The sequence below is a fragment of the Magnolia sinica genome, chromosome 1, assembly GCF_029962835.1.
Source record: "Magnolia sinica isolate HGM2019 chromosome 1, MsV1, whole genome shotgun sequence".
Lineage (NCBI taxonomy): Eukaryota > Viridiplantae > Streptophyta > Magnoliopsida > Magnoliales > Magnoliaceae > Magnolia > Magnolia sinica.
Window position 1 is genome coordinate 87,884,249 of NC_080573.1, and position 21,412 is coordinate 87,905,660.

The 21,412-nt window shown below is 39.8% G+C and overlaps 1 protein-coding gene and 1 non-coding gene across 13 annotated transcripts in view; both read left to right on the forward strand.

Moving 5' to 3' along the window:
* The first annotated feature begins 550 nt into the window (after nucleotides 1-550).
* LOC131251452 (gamma-tubulin complex component 2-like) overlaps nucleotides 551-21,412 on the forward strand; it is a 51,593-nt gene continuing 30,731 nt past the window's right edge. For all 12 annotated transcript variants that reach the window (XM_058252205.1, XM_058252154.1, XM_058252171.1 and 9 more), the window contains exons 1-7: nucleotides 551-697; nucleotides 806-873; nucleotides 1,659-1,707; nucleotides 2,161-2,295; nucleotides 2,370-2,501; nucleotides 6,294-6,377; nucleotides 6,466-6,564. In XM_058252205.1, the coding sequence (XP_058108188.1) occupies nucleotides 623-697; nucleotides 806-873; nucleotides 1,659-1,707; nucleotides 2,161-2,295; nucleotides 2,370-2,501; nucleotides 6,294-6,377; nucleotides 6,466-6,564 (642 nt within the window). In that variant the 5' untranslated portion in view covers nucleotides 551-622. The remainder of the gene's footprint in view (nucleotides 698-805; nucleotides 874-1,658; nucleotides 1,708-2,160; nucleotides 2,296-2,369; nucleotides 2,502-6,293; nucleotides 6,378-6,465; nucleotides 6,565-21,412) is intronic.
* LOC131223180 (small nucleolar RNA R71) lies at nucleotides 18,434-18,540 on the forward strand. Its single transcript, XR_009160321.1, has one exon. It is a non-coding gene; the product is annotated as a small nucleolar RNA R71 (small nucleolar RNA).

Here is a 21,412-nt window from a genome sequence, read left to right on the forward strand (position 1 = left end):
ATGTGACCTTATGAAGAGGTTAAATGTCAAATAAATCTTACGGTGGACCCTAGGAAAGTTTCAATGTTAGTCATTTAATTGCAGTTGCTTTTTGTGGTATGGTCCACTTGGACATTGAATGTGCCTCAATTTTGGCCATGCTCCAAAATTTTTATAAACTAATGTAATAACGAAAATGTTAGAATGGGAACCTTGCGTTGAAAATTTTATTTGCGAGATTGGATTGTGTGTACTGGACTGCGTTGGGCTAGGGTTGAACACCAACCCGACCCAATCCGCCCGCCGGACTTTTAGCCCTAATTGATATGCCATCCAAACCTAGCCTGATTAACAAATTCTTTGGATGGACGGTTCGGATCATCACTTGGTTTGCCTATTTTATAGTAGATACCATGTACTCAAAAAGTACAAAAGTGAACCCGCCATACTCCCATCCGAACCCGGGGAGCACTTCGGTGTGAGTTCGCCACGGGCCGTGTACACATCTGGTTCAGCTCATTTGAATCACCCCAGTTAGCTTAAAACAACGTTCTCTTCAAGACCTTCAGTTTCTTTTTGTTTTTTTGGCTAGAGAACTCTCCCTCTCTCTCTCTCTCGCTCTCTCTCTCTCTCCGGCATTTCAATGGAATCGGCTCCATGCCCCACAACTCCAAGATGGAACGTGGATCGTCCATTTCTGACGGGCAGATTCCATCAGGTGTCACCCCCGATCTCTTCAAAAACAGTTTCTCATACCCAAAAGAATTTTCCAATATTATCCATCATAATTTAGCTTACTTCCTATTTTGTCCCTCGTCGGTTTCAGGAGATCAGGCCTTCTTCCAACACTCAAACAGCAGGTGGCGTGAAAGGAATCGCTTCCGATTCCTTCAGGTAAATATCTAACCTTCTTGAATTTCAATTGCTCTTCCTCTTCTTTGATTTTTTTTTTTCCTGGAATTATGTTTTTTGAGAAAATGTGCCATGCTCGGCCCCAATTATAGGCATTTTTATGTTTGGGACCAGCATTTGTACAGGCGGCGGACGTCTGTCAGTGATTCAGACCGTTCATGGGGTGGATCCCACTGTGGATGGATGATCAGACTAGAAATTACCAACTCCATGAACAGTGCCCACTTCCAATTAGTTGATCTTTCTCTGTTGCATATGGACGGTTGGATATAATGTCTTTTTAACTGTCCATTTTCAGGCTGTGAGAGTGTAAAATTGGGGTTTTATTTGGGGAGCATTGCGGTTCCTCAGTTGAATTGTTTTGATAAGACCGGCTCCCATCTGTATAAAGTGCTGTCCTAGATGGATAATCTGGCAATTGCAGCCACGGATTGTGTATTTTGTCTCTTTTATTTCTAATTATTTTGTAGAGACAATAGAGAATGCTCGGATTCAGGCTTTATTTCAGTACAGGTGGGTCCCATGTATTTAGTGATTCATACTGTTAATCTTGTGGGACCCATCCAAGAAATCATCTGGATTGCTGGAAGGTGCGGTGGCTCCTTTTGTATGCAATACTATCCCAAACAAAAAGATGGCGGTAATTTCTGAAGAGCGTTGTCCTTTCCTCATTGTTATAATGGCTATTGGCAAGTATATTGCATATTTGGATTGAATCTTGAGTGAGAGTTCATGAGATTTTTTTTTTTTTTGTTTATTCTTTTCAGAAATCGGGGCTCACAAAATTCAGTTGGTTATTATCATAACTCTGTTCAGGTATGCTTTTCTTCTGAATAATAGGTGAATGCTATCATTCAATTTTTTTTTGTATGTCTGCTTATTTAGCTCGTTTTAGTTGGGTGTTGCCACTTTATGTTACTACTTTGTTGAATATTCAAAAAGGGGACATGCTGGTCATTGTTGATAGTTTGCTGCATATAGAAGATTGAATTATTATTGTTTCATGCAACATTTCTGTTTGTAATTCTCATTCATGGATGTTCAGGTGTTCTTTTCTTCAGTTCACAATTTCAGAGTACCATTAGTTTGTATATATTTTATGCTAATTTAGCTTCTTTTACTTTGCCAGACTGCTTCCTTAATATTAAATTCTTCAGTATTCAAGAACTAGTGCGTTTGTTATAGTTGATGGTCGTTGCTAGTGTTTCATGGCAGTTTTCTGGCTTTGTACTCCTGTGATTTGGGTGTGAGGTTTCTATGATATTTCAGGAGCTGTTAGTAATTGAGGATCTGCTTTCTGCTATGGTTGGAATTGAGGGGCGGTACATTTCAATCAAAAGAGTTCGTGGGAAGGACTGTCAAGTTGCCTTTCAGGTTGATGCATCCATGGACTTGGCGCTGCAGGTGAGTCAGCAAAGCCACTGATATCTGGTGTATTTGGTGATATAAACTGATTTGGATTTATTTAATGCATGCAGGAAATGGCAAAAAGGATATTTCCTCTTTGTGAGAACTTTCTGGCAATTAGTCAGTTCGTTGAATTGAGATCCCAATTCAAAAATGGCTTGGTCAATCATGCCTTTGCTGCTGCACTAAGGGCTCTCCTTCTAGTAGGTGTTTCTGTTATCTGGATTATTGGATTCATGTAAATTAGGTAACAGTTTGTTGGTTGGTTGTGTTCGTTTCCTCGTAAGAGGTGGGGAAGCTTTTATATGGTTTGGGCGTTTCTCTATGAATATACCGTTCTTCTCGTGCATTGTCGTGCGTAAGCATTTGTTTCTTGAAGCACCATTGACCTTCTAATTCATGTGCATAAACAATTTATATAAAAACCACAAAACTTAAGATCTTTTATTTGGGATTTTAGATATTTTCATCAATGGAAACTCCCATTGGAAGTGATGCACCTGCTTCTCCCAGGCCTAGGTAAAGCAGAAGGGTTGATGTCAGGTCGATAGCTGGTCATAGAAGTAGGTCCATCAACAGGTATCCTGATCTACAGGTACTCGACCTGATTCAAAAGCATTTGGATCTGTTTAAAAATCGTGTCAAGTTTGGGTCTACTGTATTAGACCTGCTTATAAGTTGGGCTAGGTTGGTTACCTAATTGGATAGTTGATGGGTACATGGTTAACATCAATATTACATCTCTACCATATATAACGTGAGTAGCGGGGGACAATTTTGTCCATGCAATTAGTTTTTCTAGGGCTGACAACCTTGGATGTTCAATGGACATGGAAGAAATTTCAAATGAAGGTAGGGGCATTTTGGGCACTGAAAAATGTGGCTGTTATTGTCAGTCCTACACTTCAGATTTCACCTGCTAAAAGCTTGCAACAGCTTAGTTAAAAGCAGTGTTTGGACAATTTTACAATTTTACTCTTACAATTAGTTAGGGAAGAGCCTTTTTCATGGGCAATTTTGTCGTTTCTCTCTTCTTGCTGCAAATAGCCATCCCAACCACTCTCCTTCTTTCTGTAAGTAGCTAGCACGTAAGGTGTGTTGTAAGAAGCCTGTGCGACAGTGGTTCCGTGGGCCCACTGTGGTGATTGTGTTAAAGACACTCTGTACATTTGTTGTGCCGGTTCATTTTAGAGTGTCACACCAAAATTTAGGTGGATCGAACACTCAAATGGGGCACAAAGTTGGGAACAGTTTCTATGGGCTGTCCATGTTGTTCAATGCTTTTCTCTTTCTCTCCATGCGTGTATATGCAACTCAGTGTAGCCTCATCCCTTCTCTATGCGAGTATATGCAAAAATTGCCCATTCAATGATCAAGATTGTTGATATGATGGTTCCTGTTGTGGAACGAGTTCTAAAAAGTATAGACCATCTAATGTGGACCATGGGGCCATTAATAAATGATCAGGATCACTAGACCATGGACATCACTTGGAGATGGAGCTTACCCATCTCCAGCTTCAGCCATCACATGAAGGGGCTACAACACCAAAATCACAGTGATTTCTTGTATCTGTCATATTACCATCTTGAAAAATGGACATTAAAAAAATTTGAACCAAAGAGAGCAATGTTCCGCATTCAATGGGTAGAATTGCAGCCATATCAAATGGATATTATTTTACAATCAACATGATATTTGGGTTATGCTGCACTCTTTTGTTGCCCTAGATTTGATGGGTGCCCGAAGGCCCCAAACCCAATTGGATTTAGTTATAATAACTCAAGTATGGTACTTGACCCAAAACACAACAGGACTTGGATCCGATTCCCTTAGGCCAATTTGGACTTGGGTACGTACCCGACCTGAACCCAACCCATTGATCCATTTCAATTCCTTATTTGAACATGATTGGTAGAACATGATTCTTAGGACCAACCCCAAATAGTTGTGACAAGGCGGCTATTATCATAATGATGATCTTTCAGTGTTTCTTCATGCTAGGGCTGATGATTAGGAGCCACAATTATATGAAACAAAATACTACTATGATGAGGACATCACGTCATGTACAATCTTATGTACGTATCAGAGGAGGATGCGGGTTGGATCGGAGGGACGTGACGATCGGGCCATTGGATCGCATGAATCACATGATCGGGCCATTGATTGTTGATCGTCCACATTAGTTTTAGACTTTATTATATTTTAGGATTTAATTTTTGATTATTTTATATTTAGACACATTATGAGTGTTTTAGTTGATTTTATTTAGACTAGGGCTATTTTCGTTAAAGTTCACAAGACGGGGATTTTTGTAATTTTTGAAACTTCTTGGATTTATAAAAAGAGGAGGGCGTGTGACCTCTCCCTCATTGAGTTTTGTGATAAAAAAAGAGAAAAGCTCTTGCTTTCTGCTCCCATCTTCATGCGAGTTGAAGATACTTCCATGCAATTTGGAAGGAAGATTGGTGCGAGGCTAATCTTCATCAACGGAGGTGCGAGGTCTCCATCTATCCCCACACCATCTTATCTTTTCTTCCCCATTCAGGTATTTTCTTCAGATTCTTTATTATTTCCATCATAGATCTTCGTCTTCTCCCAAACCCAACCTTCCCATACCCATCCACAATCCAAACCCTAACCCTAAACCTAAAATTCCCAATTTTCCTACTTTCCAAAATTACCCAAACCCTAATTTTTACCTCGAGTTGTATTAGGTTTCCTATTTTGAAATAGAGTATACCTTATGCTAATTGGATGTCCGTACATCCATTAGATCTTAGTTTCTTTTTATTTAATGTTCGTATGTTACGATGTTGGTAGCTTAGGTGAGGATTATGCATGATTTTCTTTTGATTTTTATGATATTTGTGATGAATATAGCGATGTTTGTGTTTTGTTGTTAAATATCTTAATTCGGTTATTTGATCTTACATGTTACTTAGTTCATGCATCGGTCCTGCATCATATTATCTTTAAGCACCGATACACCCACCCTGTATCGGTTCCGGGCTGGTACGCATACAAGAGGCCATTTTTTATTTTTTTCCTTTTTTCCTTGTCATTTCATTATGAGAGGTAGCTTAGAAACTCATCTCAACTAGATCTAGGCCTATTTGAAGATCAAAACATAGTATTTGAGTGGGATGCAATGAATCAAAGAATATTCTGTTTTGGCAAAAATTAGAAAAAGTGGCAAACCATCACGCATTTTTGTTTTTTCTTCTTGGATTAGTTGGGAATCTACATATAATTCATTGTAGTTCATTTAAGATATTTGTGATTGTTATCTAATCATGGATATTTTCTTTCCAGATAACCTGTGGTGATTCCTGTTATGTTCAATTCAAAACTTAAAAGAATTCATTACAATAAGGATTGACAATCAACCAAAGAACTTCTATATACCAAATGGTTTAACACCAAATTTAGAAGTCAAAGATTCAATGACTCAACTTTCAATATGTCAGGTCAACAAATGTGTTCTAAAAAGCAAATGGTCCAATACACCATTTAATACATCCAAAACTTGAAAAGAAAAGAAAAGAAAAGAAAGGAAATGATAGATTGTTTTGTTTACGTTATTTCCTTGTTTTCATCATCATATACATATAGCTAATGCACACAATGCTCGACTTACACAGATTTAGGATTTGAACATATTTATATTTTCAACCCAAATGCAGCCATACACTGGTAGTCTCCTGCAAGTGATAATGTATTACTTATAATATGCTGTCCATGAACACATGGAAGGGAGGATACAAGGGCAGGAGGGAGGATCTACTTCAACTGATCCTCTTGCTGCTCCCTCTTTAGCAAGGGTATTGGTAGTCTCATTCATTTCCCTAAGAAACGGTTAAAGGAGTTCCAATTTTGGTACAAGACCAGCCTGCATGAGTTATAGCTGTATTCCATCTCAAACAAAAGTTCTTTTTTCATGCTGAGTTTGGGGGAATTGGATCTCTTTTGATAATTTGTTCATATATCAGGATTACCAGGCCATGGTGGCACAACTAGAGCACCAATTCCGACTTGGAAGACTTTCCATTCAAGGATTATGGTTTTTCTGTCAGGTTAAAGTTGTCACCTATCTCCTTTGTCGATGTCAACGGTTCCCTTTATATCCACTCAACCATAAGCATGGTTTTTACTGTCTCCCAGCCTATGATGGGATCAATGCATGCTTTGTCGATTGTGATAGAGAAGGCTTCTGCAAATGATCTTTCAGGTTCAGCAGTTCTTAATCTCTTGCAGAGCCAGGTAAAATGGCATCTCTCATTAATCTAATTATTCTTGGCAGAAATTCTTCCTCGATGTGCTTTTTTATTTTTATTTTTTTTTCTTTTTTCTTTTTTCCTTTGATGTTGCATCTGTTCATATTATTTGCTGCTAAAATATTTAGTTTTGTTTGGAAAATCATTAATTAATATATCTGTTTGTCTGAATGATGTTTCCACTGTTTCTCTTCTGACATCATCAATAATGAACTAGCGGAGATTTCCCAATGTATATTCTCAACATATACCATCATTGTAGATCATCCACCAGCTCACTTGCTTCTGAAGAACAACAGGAAACAGTTGCAGGATCCTTCTAACTAGGTGCCGCTCCCACTTCAAATCATGGTTAAGACTCTCATGCCAGCTCCCGCTCCCACTCCTGCTTCCTACCCATTAATACTTGTTTATATTTTGAAACGGATTCTTCCCCATCATGAACCCGAATCTATTGCCACTTTGCTTCATGCAACCAGTGTTCGAAATATCGGTATCGCACAATGTATCGCACCCTTGGGATACAGATGCGTATCGGTTATCGCATGGGATATATCGTTTGTATCGCATAGTTTATTGCACTTTTTGGGAAACATGGGGAAACATTGGGAAAATGGCTGAATTTTTTAATGAAACTTTGGGGATTGTTAAAAAGGCCCTTAATACACACTTTTAAATCATAACATCTCAAAAAAAAGATGCAAATAATAAATTTCCTTTGTATAGGGTCCTAAGCTATGCGATGTTTAACTGAACTAACGCAACTATATTTAAATTTCCTTTGTATAGGGCCCACCATGATGTGTGTGTTGTATCCACACCGTCCATCCATTTACAGATATCATTTTAGGCCATGAGAAAAAGAATGAGTCAGATCCAAAGCTCGAGTGGACCCCACCATAGAAAATAGTGGAGAGAGTGACGCCCACCATTAAAAATTCGTAAGGGCCACGAAAGTTTTCGATCAAGCTGAAATTTGTTTTTTCCTTTCTTTCATGTCTGTCTCAACTTATAAACTATAAACAGGTTGGATCTCAGATAAACATCATAGTGGACCTTAGGAAGGTTTCAACGGTGGGCGTCCCTCTTCCCACTGTATTCTGTGGTGGGGTCCACTCCACATTTGGATTCGACTCATTCTTTGTCTCATGCCTTAAAATGATATACCCAAATGTATGGACAGTTTAGATACAACACATACATCATGGTGGGCCCCACAGAACTTGGTGCGTCACTTCTGTAGCCAGTCTGGCTACGCAACCCGTCAGTATCTTCCGCGCATGGACGCGGATTGCGTCCTACCCTTGCCCGGACGAATTACCGTCCGGGCAGGCCTTTGTGGGGTCCACTGTGATGTAAGTATTTTATCCACACCTTTCTTCACTTTTCTCAGATCATTTTAAGGTACTACACAAAAAATGAAGTAGATAAATAGCTCCAGTGGACCGCATCAAAGGAAGCTGCGGTGATAATGACACCCACCGTTGAAACCTTTCTAAGGGCCATCGTGATGTTTTTTTTACCACTCAACCTATTAATAAGGTCATTCAGACTTGGATGAAGTGAAAACACAAATTTTAGCTTGATCTGACACTTCTCCAGCTCTTAAGAAGTTTTTAATGGTGTAGGTTCAATCCCCACTTTGTGGTCCATTTAAGCCCTGAAACTACCTCAATTTTTAGTTCATAGCTTAAAATAATCATATAAAAATTATTAACGGTATGGATAAAATACTTACATCATGGTGGGCCCCATAGAGGCGTGCCCGGACGGTACCGTCCAGGCGGGGGTAGGACGCAATACGCGTCCCTTCTGCGCGCGGGGAGACGGATTGGCTACTCCCCCTGACACCGGCCTCATGGCTAGTGGTCGGTGCTCTGTGGGCCCCACCATAATGTATTTGTTTCATCCATTCCGTTCATCCATTTCTACGGATCATTTTATGGATTGATATAAAAAATCATAGGGATATAAATTGCAGGTGGACCACACTAAAGGAAAACAATAATGATTGGATATCCACCATTAAAATCCTCCTAAGGCCCACTGTACTGTTTATTTGACATCCAATCTGTTGATTGGGTCCTAAAGACCTAGATGAAGGGAAAAAATAAATATCAGGTTGATCCAAAGCTTTTATGTCTCCCAAAACATTCTTAATGGTCAACGTTCATTCAACATTGTTTCCTGTAATGTGGTCCACTTGAGTTGTGGATGTGGTTCAATTTTGGGCTCAACACCTAAAATGATCAGTAAAAACGGATGGACGGCGTGGATAAACCACGTGTAATCACGGTGGACCCAACAGAGTTTACTCAGTAAGATAAGAGCGTAACTCAGTATGCATCTATCATATGAACGCTGGTCACTGACGGGGCACAACATGTCACCAAGTTACGTTGGTCCCACCATGATGTATTTTTTCTATCTACACCGTCCGTACATTTGAAGAGATCATTTTATAATATGAGCCAAAAAATGGGTCAGATCCAGAGCTCTGGTGGACCCCACCATATAAAACAATGGACAAAGGTTTCAATGGTGGAAATCAGTATCACCACTGTTTCCTGTGGTATGATCTTAGATTTTTCTAAAATTTGGGATCAACCCTTAAATTAGATGGGAAAACGGATGGACGGCGTGGATGGACCACATACATTAAAGGTGGGCCCAAGTGAGTTTACTGAGTACGATAAGAGCGTACTGAGTAACGCACCATGTCAGTGGTCTTTACCCCATCCGCGGAAGCGGATTGCGCATTGTGTACTGAGTAAACTTTGTGGGGCCTATTGTCATTCATGCATTTTATCAAATCCGTCCATCCGTTTTATCATATAATTTCAGGGCTTTAAACGAAAAATTAATCATATCCAAAGCTCAAGTGGACCACACCACCTGAAACAGTTTGAATTGAAGTCTACCGTTGAAAAGTTCTTGGGGGCCCACAGAAGTTTTAGATCAAGATGATATTTGTTTTTTCCATTCATCCATGTCTTTGTGATATTATGAACAGTTTGGATGACAAATAAACATCATTAGGGACCTTATAAATATTTCAACGGTGGAAATCAATACTTCCACTGTTTCTTTTGGTATGGTCTACTTGAGATTTTGATATACTTTAGTTTTGGGCTCAACACCTAAAATGATTTGGAAAAATGGATGGACGACGTGGATGAACTATATAATGTCACAATGGGCCCTACAGAGTTTACTCAGTATGATAAGAGCGTACTGAGTGACTCAGTATGCAATCCGATTTCCCATCCGCGCCCCTCTTTCACTTTCCCTCTCCTTTTTTACCCCCATCCACGCAGTTCGATCCGTCTTTCATGCAATTCGATTTCCCATCCGTGCCCCTCAAATCTCGTTTCGGAATGAACGTAATTGTCGATCCGACCTGATTCCTCGCCAAAATCTCCGAGAAAGAGAGAAGAAGAAAATGGCAAGAAAATCGCTCTTACCTGTCGAATGGCCCACCTCCGATCAACGCTACAGCCAGGTACTCTCCGATTTTTTTATTTTTTTATTTTTTTCTAATTCAATTTTTTTTTTGATTCTCCACAACCCGGATCCGATTTTTATGGTGTTTGTAGGTGGTTAGGTATAGTGGGACTAGTGAGTCCCTTGCAATCCACCCGTGACTGTCCGTGCGTTTGTCGATGTCCGACAATAATGGAGGAAATCGCGCGATATCGTCGATATATTGTGCGATATCGACGATATATCAGTTGATATCTGGATTTTGGATTTTTTGGTATCTTCCGGGGGTTATCGCGAGTGTATCGTCTCGCAGTGGTGCGATAACGATAATATCGGCCAATAGTATCAATATTTCAATCACTGCATGCAATTATAGGAAATATGGCTTCAATTGGAGAGGTGAAGTTCATAATTTCATTGATAATGGAAGCAGCACCCAATGGCCCAAGAGCCCTTAAGTCCTTGCAGGTGCGTTGGAAGATCTCTCAATTATCAATGGTGCATTCAGGATCTAATAGACCACTTTAAACCTTCCACGAGGGTTCTTAACTCCCCCTAACCGACCAAATTAGGCTGGAGCAAATGTGAATGGTTTCGTTCATGTTGTTCCTAAAGGCACCGCTGTTGCTTGCTGGACTCTATAGAGGGGCATTCCATCTTGGTTTGATTCTTTCCTATTAGAATACCACCCTCCATGACCTCTTTCCTGTTAGCATGGTTTCTATTAAAAAAACATACCTAAAAATCTTTATAGAAAGAGCTGAATGAGTAATGGAAATCGATATTCTCTCCATCATTTGGGTATGCACACCTTTAGAATACAGTTTTTTCTGTTAAGCCATACATCGTAAAGAGCAGCGTGAGGAAGACTTCACCAAAGAATTCTCCCCCTTGCATGGAATGGCCTAGAGCTCCAGCTAAAGAACTGACCTTCCAACATTCATTGGAACACTGAATGAATCCTCAATAGATTGAGACAAAAATCCCATTTATGTCTTTTCAGTGAATGATGAATCCTTTGCACTGCAATTCTAATCTAATGGATTATCGGCGGAATAAAAGAGCAAACATTAGTCTCTCAAGTTCATTTTCCAAAGGAAAGTGCATGAATTGTGGCATCAAAGATTGCAAGCCATTTGGCTTGTAGTGGGTGACAAAAATACCAAGTTTTTTCATGGTATTGCCAATGCTAGTAGAAAAAAATAATCCATAGCTTATAGGTGAATATGAGAATGGAAGAGTGAAAGCAAGAATTTTGTAATGCTGGGGTGGAATTCTATTATGATCTCCTTTCAGTTGATGGTTGGGCATATGTTGGTCTTAACAATTTGGAATTTGATCAAGTTAATGAGGAGAAATGATTTAAATATCAATATTAATGCATGTATCACCCCCTTGGGATATGGTAACATATCAGTATCACATGGAAAATATTGCGAGTATTGAGGCATATATGCTGTTTGAGAAAAATATTTTGAAATGATGGATTTTTTCAATAAAATTTCAGGATATGTTGAAAGAGACATGGTTACTCTCCTAGAACTCAAAAGATCACAAAACAAGTTTCTACGACAAGTTTCCTTTGTGTAGGGTCCTAAACTATGCAGTCTGACAGAAGTGATGTAATTATATAAAAAATGAGTTCATATAATTCATAGATAACACAAAACAAGTATGAAAACATATTCCCCTAAACAAATTGGAGTAAAAATAGATTTTTGTGAGGTTTTTTTTTTTTTAAAATTATTTTATTTATTTTTATTTATTTATTTTAATGATTTTGTTTTTCAAATTTCTATTGGGGGAATGTATCGCTGATATGTATCGCAGTGTGATAATGATGCAAAGGAATTTTATGAAAGTTATGAAAGCAAAAAATTCCATTTGGTCAAGTCAAAAGGGGTTTGCTGTCTGTAGGAATTAGGGGTAATTGGAATCAACTTATCAAGGTTGCAAATCTATGAACTGGGCTCTATTGGGTAAGTGTGGAGGTTTGGTACCGAGAATGATCGTCTTTGGAAACAAATTATCTCTTGGAATTATGGTACATATTGGAGAGGGTGGTTTACTCTTGGGTCTTCCTTGCTTCTTCCCTCGGGTATTTGGAAGACTGTGATGGCACGATTCAATTCACAGAAGGGTTGTCTTAAGATATTAGTGGCAACATACGTGTAGATTCTGAGAGGATACATGGTGCGGCGATAGATCTCTCTCCTGTTTTTGGGAGACTATAGGATCTCTGCCAAGCAGGGTGGTTCGATATCCCAATGCTTCAATTTGGTGGGGAATGTGGCCATCTCTATGCCTCCGTAGAAATCTCACGGATGATGAGATTTGGGATTTTATTAGGTTACTGTTTACACCCCAAGTATAGGGTTGTGATGTAGTAATAATCTCGGTAAGACCGAGGTCGAATCCACATGGACTGAACCTTGTACGTAATCTGTAAATAACTCGCACTAGAACTAGAAGAAGATGTAAACTAATATCAGGAGAATCTAGGAGAATAATGGTGAATTGTTATCTAAAACTTGTAAAATTCAAAGGTGGGAAACTAGGGTTTCCAAGGATCCACTTGTAGCAATTAGGGAGATCTATGCTTGATTCAAGAACACAACTGGAATCAGAGTCCTATCTTCATCCAGTAGGAAGATAATTCATTAAAAGCAACTATGAACTTCCTTTGATCTAGTTATCAATGGATAAGATGTATGAGAATTAGAATTGATTCCATCACAAGGCCATGCCCATGAGACAAAGCAAACAACAAAATTTAACCAATCCACAACCAATCTGAGAGAGTTATGAACGTTAGGAAGGATTCCATCATGCAGCCATGTCCATGAGACAATGGTGAACAACAGGGTTCCTACGACCATAACCTTTATACATGCATGGAAAATACTAAAAGATATCGCAGATCCATTGTAATTTAAGTCACAACAAACCATTAAAAACTACGAATATTCCATATAATCGAACTATAATCAAAGAGAGTTCAACATAGTATGAATCAAAGCCGTAGAAAACACCCCATCACGCTACAAGCTTCACCTCTTAGCCTTAGCTAAGAGGTTTAGCTTGACATGATCATGCGAAAACTAGGAAAAACATGAAAGGAAAAGAAGAAAAAAACAAAGATGAAGGAAGGAAGAAGGAAGAAGCCGACGTCTCCACACTCTCTCTCTCCTTTGCTCCCACGTCCCCACGATGTCTTCTCTCTCTTCTCCTTTATATAGGCACCAGGGGTGGTTTAGAGTGCTGGAAGTCGATGCTGGATCGTGCTTACACAGCACATGCATGTTGCGCAGTGAAAAGGCAACTCAACTTGCGTTTGGAGTGACTTTTCGGCCGGATTTTGGCTCCATGGTCGGGGTAAAGACCCCATTCCCGAGCTGTTGGACGGTTCAGATCAAAGATCCGACCATCATTTGGGCCATACAACGTCCCGCAATGTCCGGGAAAACCAGACGTGTGTATGGTGCGAAAGAACCTATGCCGAGATGCTCGATGGGATCTACAGTGATGTTTTCAGAGAAATCCACCCCGTTCATTGGATTCCTGGCGAAATTTCGGTCGGAAAGGAGTGGTTTTGGTCGAGTTTTGGTATAGTCCACTGTATCAAATCACCTCGCTGTTCATCCTGCGTTTTCCAGCGATCCACGTGTGTACATGTGCATGGGGCCGAAAGGAAACGTTGGCGAGGGTCGTGGCCACCCCCTGGAGTTAATGGACGGTCTGGATCACTGAAATACTCCACGGTGGTGGCCTACTACGGATCACGGCATTCGCAACTTGCGGACTCTATGCGTGAAGACGATGCTGGTCGGGTCTTCGGTCAACAACATTCCTTAGTAGTCCGGTGTAGCTCACGTGCGGACGTGCTGTGTACAAGTACGTCACACGTGGGGTCCACTGTGATGTGTGTGAGAAATACGCTCCGTCCATTCATTTTTCCACCTCATTTAAGGGGTTGAGACCAAAGTTGAAGTATATCCAGATATCAGGTGGGCCCCAGATCAGTGTTTTATGGGCTGATTTGTTCGTTGGGCCGACGTGTACGGTTAATTTAGGGTCCTCAGGCCATATATAACATTTCGAGCCAAACGGATGGTGTGAACCCTGTGATCTTGCATTCAGGACACTTTTCAAGCCTTTTTAACTTCAAACACTTGGTTTTCTTGGATTTTTGGTGTGCGAATTCTTCGATTTTGCTCTCCTAAGATCCGTCCCTTGCCTTGGTGACTCTCGAGTATCAAATCCATGCCTTTAGCACCCTTTTTCAGTCCAAGCTCTTAAATTCACCTTGCAATAAAAACACGATTAAAATAGGACGTTTAAATAGTATCATGTTCGTAAAATCAAGCAAAAGCTGGGGTCTAATATGCAATATTTGACCCTCAACACAATCCCCAACCAGCATTTTGCTAGTCCCGAGCAAAGTATGCGAAAAATATTTTAAGAATTATGGGATAATTTCTATAAACTCGAGTGATTTTTGAAAAGCAATCCATTCAATAGAATTCTAAGGTTCATGAATGTTGGACATTACTTTCTCCTAGACTCGGGTGCACAGTAAATTTCATAGTCAAGTTCAAAGTATTAATCCATCAATTAGAATAATTCTAAACATTGAGTTCGATGGGTGTATAGTATAACCTCGGCTTATTATCATTAAGAGTCCAATCGTCAATTTTTATGATAACATTGATAATTAAATAGAGCATTCTTGGATAACCCAACCTAAACTGAAACTTGCCTTATAGATCAGCCTTTTTATTCTTCTAGCTTTTGATTTTTTCCTTCGATGGCTTCACGCTGTGTCAACCTTTTTAAAGATCTTTAACAGGTAATCGTTTTTGAACACAACTGTTTTTTAGCTGGGTATACTCTCTCTCTGTTTTTTTTTTTTTTTTTTTCAATGAACATGATAGACAAATTCCCCAGGTTGGTTCCTTCCATGCTTAGTGATTACCAGGTTATTAATTCAATATCGAACTGAAACCTTCATGTGTAAGCTAGGTGTGACATATGAAATGATGACTCAATCAATGTTGAAAACTTCTAATCATGGATTACAAATTCGAACTTAACTGGGAAATCTAACAAGCAACTGAATCCAAGAGTCATAAATCACCAACATTAAGTATCTTATACTTCTGAAATCAAGATGACCCTCAAAATCACTTCGAATTCACAAGAATTTTCAGAAAAAATTTCAAAATTTTTTCACAATTTTTGCTCAAGACTAAGAAAACACTGATCAGGTAACCTAATCTCCCATCCCCAACCTAAAATCTACATTATCTTCAATGTAAAAGATATATGCATGCAATGCACATGAGACAACGAAAGTAAAGGAGAAGTGATGTAAAGGTAGTACCTGAGGAAGGACTCAAGAGGCTTTTCCAAAAGATATCGGCGTGAAGGTGGGTCAGCACAAGAGTGAAACTAACAAAAAGCAAACTATCTTAACGGCATAAAGCCGACTATCCTAGAATAACAAAAAGCAAACTACCCTAGTCCTATGAAAGCAGTAAACCTACCTATACCTTCGTTAAACTAGGAGATCAAGGGAAAATCTACTCAGTCATGCCGCAAGGTTCCTCCTCCGGCTAATATTTTGATAAATTTCTTAGAAGGTTTCTCAACAAGATCATCCAAAAGCCATAATAGGCTTGGATGCTCTGGAGCATGAATTTCCAGAGAAATTGATGGACCTCAGCAAAAAATTGTCGTTGAATCGCTTGAGGTATCCAAAGTATATATGATTCACCTGTGATAGAAAAAAATTTCAAAGTTAGTATCCCATGGTGAATCAGAGACTATAAGTAGATAACATTTAGGGTCTGAGGAAGGAGGGGCTTCAGAATAAGGGTTCTCTCGGTCCATGACAACTACCGAGATATTGGCTTGCGAGGCATTCACTATGTCTTTTATCATGGGATCATTTGAATTTGCAAAGTGTGCCAAGCAATCGTCCAAAGAGTTGAAAAATTCAGCTGAGAGTGACTCATTTTCCTCATTGAAACTTGTGATGATCTGCCCAAGGATTCCATCGTCTCTGAAAGTGGATGGACGTATGCTCTCTTGCTCTTGCCTTGGAAGAGATTCTTCCTCCACATTTAAATCAAACATGTCATATGAGTGGAGTAGAGCTTCCTGTGCCTCGTGATCACCTTCCTGGACCAGAATTGAAGTTGATTCTAGTGAATCTTGGGTTGTGCTCTCATGAATCTCACCCCAATACTTATCATCATCTAATTCAGTACAACACACGCGTGGAATGACATCGCTTTCCTCACATTCTGTTTTTAGATTGGGTTGAGGATCAAATAAACTAACCTCTTCCTCATCATTGGAACCAAGGGTGTCATGTGATTGAAGTGTGTCAGTATCATTATATTTGAAAGACACCCACGTCTCTTGATCAAGGTGAGAAGAAATCACCACCGGGTATGTCTCATCTTGACTTAAATAGACATATTTCAAATTAGAGGACAAAGGTTTTAGGTCAAGCTTCGGTGCTTTGAGGTTAGACGGTAGAGACACTACATCAGTTTGGGGCAATTCTTTAAATTGTGGCTTCTACTGGTTAACTTCAAGTACCGGCGCAGTATCAAACATGACACCCGTTTCCCTAATCATATTATCATCAAAGTCATGGGAGTGGGTCAGACACGTCTTTTGAAGGTCAGAGGATAAGGTCATCAAAGTACTATCTTCCACGAAAGAGTCAATCATGTTAATGTCGTGGAAATCGTCATCATCTTCTAACCGTCTGCCTATATTGAAAACGATGTTTAACTCCAATGTCATATTTCCAAAAGACATACTCATGACTTCATTCCTGCAATTAATGATTGCGTTTGAAGTGGCAAAGAATGGGCGACCAAGGATGACAGGAATTTGAGTGCTCATGTTACTGATGGGTTCCGTATCCAGGACGATAAAATCTACAGGGTAGTAGAATCTGTCAACCTGAACCAACACATCCTCAATTATCCCTCTCGATACATGAACTGAGCGATCAACAAGTTGTAATGTGGTTAGGGTGGGTTTTAATTCACCAAAACCTAATTGTTTGTACACCGAGTAGGGAATCAGATTTACGCTCGCTCCTAAATCAAGAAGTGTGTGCTTAATGCGGTAATTCCCAATTACACAAGCGATGGTTGGGCTACCAGGATCTTTGAATTTCTACAGCACATCTTGCTTTAGGATGATACTCACTTTTTCAGTTAAAAAGATTTTTTTTGAATGTTTTGCCGTCTTTTGGTCGTATACAAGTCTTTCAGAAATTTGGCATATGAAGGTATTTGTTTTACGACATCAAGTAGATGAATACTGACCTTCACTTGTTTCAACACCTCTAGAATGTCCTGAGAGTTAGAGAGGTTTTGGTGCAACCAACCATTGGGGGAATGGAGCAATCGGCTTGCCCTGAAGTTCCGGTTCCAACTCTTGTGGAGCAGTGCTAGGTCTATCATCGTTGTCCTCTTCCGGGTCCTTAGACTTTTTCAGCCCTAACCGGAATGGTTTTGTCAATGGTCTTCCTACTCCTAAGAGTGGTGATAGATTTAGCTTGCTCCATCTGATTTGAAGAGTTGGGGTCACTTATTTCATATTGTGGTTTGAGATTGGGGATAGGTTGAGCAGGAAGCATCCCCTTTCCCACAATTGCTAATTGTGACTCCATCCTTTGGACAGACGACGCAAGCGTTCCAATTGCTGATCTGATTTCCTGGATTACTTGTGCCGTATTCTGATTAAGTAGCTCTTGGTCTTGAACGTGTTTTAGAACCGGATCCTCTTGAGGTTTCACTTGATTTGGAATTTGATTAAAGAAACCTTGAGGAGTAGCAGTTTGTTCATTCCTCCAACTGAAGTTTGGATGATTTCTCCAACTAGGATTATATGTATTGGAGGTAGGTCCATTGAAAGGTCTTTGGTAATTGTTTACGGCATTGGATTGCTCATTCAACACCTCTTGAAAGGCAGGTACTGTTGGACAATTTTCAGTTGTGTGAATGTTGCTAGCACAAATACTGTAAACCGTTTCCGTAATCTTATCCTTCTTTAATTCCATGGCCTCGAATTTCCTTATGAGATTAGACACTTTAGTATTGATGTCATCATCCTCTTTCAGAAGGTATACTTTGCCCCTCTCCTTTGATTGAGTGGGCCTAGAAGTGGTACTTGATTTTGGGTATGTGTCTCATGATTGTGCGTTTTTAGCAAGTCTGTCCAAGTAATCCCACACATTATCGACATTTTTGTTCATGAATTCTCCATTATACATTGTCTCAACTAATTGGCGCATGGAAGATGTTAGTCCATCATAGAAAAAGTGTGTAATGCGCCACGTTTCAAAACCGTGTTGTGGGCATGAACTGACAAGATCCTTGAACCTTTCCCAACATTGGAAGAATGTTTCATCCTCCTTTTGGGTGAAGTTCATGATTGACTTTCTAAGGGTGTTCGTTTTATGATGTGGAAAAAATTTCTTTATGAACTCACTTATCATGTCATTCTATGTGCCAATAGATCCGAGACGTAGTGAATGCAACCACGTCTTAGCTTTCTCTTTCAAAGAAAAGGGAAAGAGTTTCAGCCTGACTGTGTCCTCAGACACGTTTGGAAAATATAAAGTGGATATGATCTCATCAAACTTTTTCAAGTGTAAATATGAATTTTCAGATTCAAGCCCATGAAATTTTGGAAGGAGTTGGATCACCCCTGGCTTAATATTCATGTGTCCCGTATTTTCTGGAAAAACTATGCACGAGGGCGTACTCACCCCCGCCGGTTGTAAATAATCTCGTAAAGTATGAGGTGGGGGTGCTTGATGCACCTCATTCTCATCCTGGACTTCCTCAACCCGAAGTTGAGGTTGTATCCCTTGTTGATTTGCAGCCATCACTTCAATTAATTCTGAGGATCTCGAGTAGTGTCTAATCCTATAATGGATAGATAACCCCTCAACCAATCCTCCTTCACTCAAAAGACGTTGAGTGTTGTCACAGACCCACTTGGGCATGAAACACTCTCAGCCCTCAATCTCAGATTCTAACCTAAACCCAAAGAAGAAAAGAAATAAAAATCTAGAAATAAAGAGAAAGAAGAGTTGGAAAGAGGTTACCAAATCAGAAGTTCCTAAATTAAGATCCTGCAAAACAAAACAAAACAAGTCAGTTTCTAAAAATAGAAAGCCTAAAATTAGAAAATTCCTAAAAAAATAGAAAGTAAACTAGTTTCTAAAAAGGGAAAATTCCTAAAAAAATAGAAAGTTTCAAAAAACAAATTAGGAAAGTTCTAAACCTAAATTAGAAAGTAAGTTTCTAAAAATAAAAGAGAACCTAAAAATAGAAAGTTTCTAAAGATAAAAAAAATAAGACCTAATCCTAAAAATAGAAAAATAGAAAGATTAGAAAGATATTACCAATTTAGAAAGCCTATATCAGGGTCCTACAAAACAAAAAAGTTAGGTTAGTTTCTAGAAATCAAATAGAAAAACCTAAACCTAGAATTAAAAACTAGAAAAACCCTAATCTTAACCTAATTCTAAAACTTGTTAATCTTAGAAAAACGTAACCGTCAATCCCCGGCAACGGCGCCAAAAACTTGTTCACACCCCAAGTATAGGGTTGTGATGTAGTAATAATCTCGGTAAGACCAAGGTCGAATCCACAGGGATTGAACCTTGTACGTAATTTGAAAATAACTCGATCTAGAACTAGAAGAAGATGTAAACTAATATCAGGAGAATCTAGGAGAATAATGGTGAATTGTTATCTAAAACTTGTAAAATTCAAAGGTGGGAAGCTAGGGTTTCCAAGGATCCACTTGTAGCAATCAGGGAGATCTATGCTTGATTCAAGAACACAACTGGAATCAGAGTCCTATCTTCATCCAGTAGGAAGATAATTCATTAAAATCAACTATGAACTTCCTTTGATCTAGTTATCAATGGATAAGAGGTATGAGAATTAGAATTGATTCCATCACAAGGCCATGCCCATGAGACAAAGCAAACAATATAATTTAACCAATCCACAACCAATCTGAGGGAGTTATGAACCTTAGGAAGGTTTCCATCATCCAGCCATGTCCATGAGACAATGGTGAACAACAGGGTTCATACGACCATAACCTCTATACATGCATGGAAAATACTCAAAGATATCGCAGATGCATTGTAATTTAAGTCACAACAAACCATTGAAAACTATGAATATTTCATATAATCAAACTATAATCAAAGAGAGTTCAACATAGTATGAATCAAAGCCGTAGAAAACACCCCATCACGCTACAAGCTTCACCTCTTAGCTCTAGCTAAGAGGTTTAGCCTGACATGATCATGCTAAAACCAAGAAAAACATGAAAGGAAAAGAAGAAAAAAAAACAAAGATGAAGGAAGGCCGGCTCCACACACACACACACTCTCTCTCTCTCTCTCTCTCTCTCTCTCTCTCTCTCCTTTGCTCCCACGTCCCCAAGATGTCTTCTCTCTCTTCTCTTCTCCTTTATATAGGCACCAGGGGCGGTTTAGAGGGCTGGAAGTTGGTGTTGGATCGTGCTTACGTAGCTCATGCATGTTGCGCAGCGAAAACGCAACTCAACTTGCGTTTGGAGTGACTTTTCGGCCGGCGGACGGTCCAAGAATCAATTTTGGCGCCATTGTCTGGTAAAGACCCCCTTCCCGAGCTGTTGGACGGTTCAGATCAAAGATCCGACCATCATCTGGGCCATACAACGTCCCACAACATCTAGGAAAATCGGACATGTGTATGGTGCGAAAGAACCTGCGCTGAGATGCTCGGTGGGATCTACAGTGATGTTTTCGGGGAAATCCACACCGTTCATTGGATTCCTGGAGAAATTTCGGTCGGAAAGGAGTGATTTTGGTTGAGTTTTGGTGCGGTCCACTGTATCAATTCACCTCGCCGTTCATCTTGCTTTTTCCAGCGATCCACGTGTGTACGTGTGCATGGGGCCGAAAGGAAACCTTGGCGAGGGTCGTGGCCACCCCCCGCATTAATGGACGGTCTGGATCACTGAAATACTCCACGGTGGTGGCCCACTACTGATCACAGTGTCTGCAACTCGCGGACGCTGGTCGGGTCTTCGGTCAACAACATTCCTTGGCAGTCCAGTGTAGCTCGCATGCGGACGTGCGGTGTACACGCATGTCGCACGTGGGGTCCATTGTGATGCGTGTGAGAAATCCACTCCGTCCATTTGTTTTGCCACCTCATTTAAGGGGTTGTGACCAAAGTTGAAGTATATCCAGATATCAGGTGGTCCCCAGATCAGTGTTTTATGGGTTAATTTGTCTGTTGGGCCAC